The sequence below is a fragment of the Argentina silus genome, assembly GCF_951799395.1.
Source record: "Argentina silus genome assembly, chromosome: 5".
NCBI classification, from domain to species: domain Eukaryota; kingdom Metazoa; phylum Chordata; class Actinopteri; order Argentiniformes; family Argentinidae; genus Argentina; species Argentina silus.
Window position 1 is genome coordinate 17,438,604 of NC_139659.1, and position 718 is coordinate 17,439,321.

Sequence of the window (718 nt, forward strand, 5' to 3'; positions counted from 1 at the left end):
CCATATGACAGAGGTCAATCTTACAGCAGAGAGAAAGGCCATCCTCCTGAAGTGTACAGTATAATATAGCTCCCCCTTTCAGTTTTTTAGCGGGAAGAGGAATGTACAGGTCAGCAGTATGGCAATGGCTCCACTTCTAGACAGAGGTGGAGCTTGCACCATACAGTAGATCTAGCTGCACTCCCTTTACATTTAGTCCAATCCGCATCCCAGTCAATTCCCCTTGTCCAATCAGCATCAGTCTATGCTGCCAGTGTCCAATCAGAACTCCTCATCCCAGCCCGATTCCTCATCCAGTGGCGGAGTATCGTTGTCGTCAGGGAAACAGTCAAAGTTTCTGCTGTCCAGTGGCCCGTCCACCTGAGGAAGAGGAGAGACATGTTGGGATTGTCAACGTTCACTGACGTTAGCCAACAGTCTGTTGAGGTAGTGTGTAATGAAAGTCACTACTTTGGGTTTACCTGACATCACAAACAATGACGTGACCACATGCTGTACATATTACTTGCTGATAAGAGCTTATTGAAGATTTACATCAAGCTGACTAGTTTTCATGATAGACTACTCACTGTGGGTGGGTGGGTGGGTGTGTGTGTGTGTGTGTGTGTGTGTGTGTGTGTGTGTGTGTGTGTGTGTGTGTGTGTGTGTGTGTGTGTGTGTGTGTGTGTGTACTCACTGTGGGGATGAAGGGAGCTGCCAGGGTGCCCTGACGAAGGCC

The 718-nt window shown here is 48.5% G+C and overlaps 1 protein-coding gene across 3 annotated transcripts in view; it reads right to left on the reverse strand.

Moving 5' to 3' along the window:
• Positions 1–261: 261 nt before the first annotated feature.
• Positions 262–718, reverse strand: part of LOC310804408 (cGMP-dependent protein kinase 1-like) — a gene marked incomplete at both ends in the record, with an annotated part of 9,694 nt that continues 9,237 nt past the window's right edge. For all 3 annotated transcript variants that reach the window (XM_083669633.1, XM_083669634.1, XM_083669632.1), the window contains 2 exons: positions 262–360; positions 677–718. The exon at positions 677–718 is cut by the window's right edge and continues 25 nt beyond it. In XM_083669633.1, the coding sequence (XP_083525759.1) occupies positions 262–360; positions 677–718 (141 nt within the window). The remainder of the gene's footprint in view (positions 361–676) is intronic.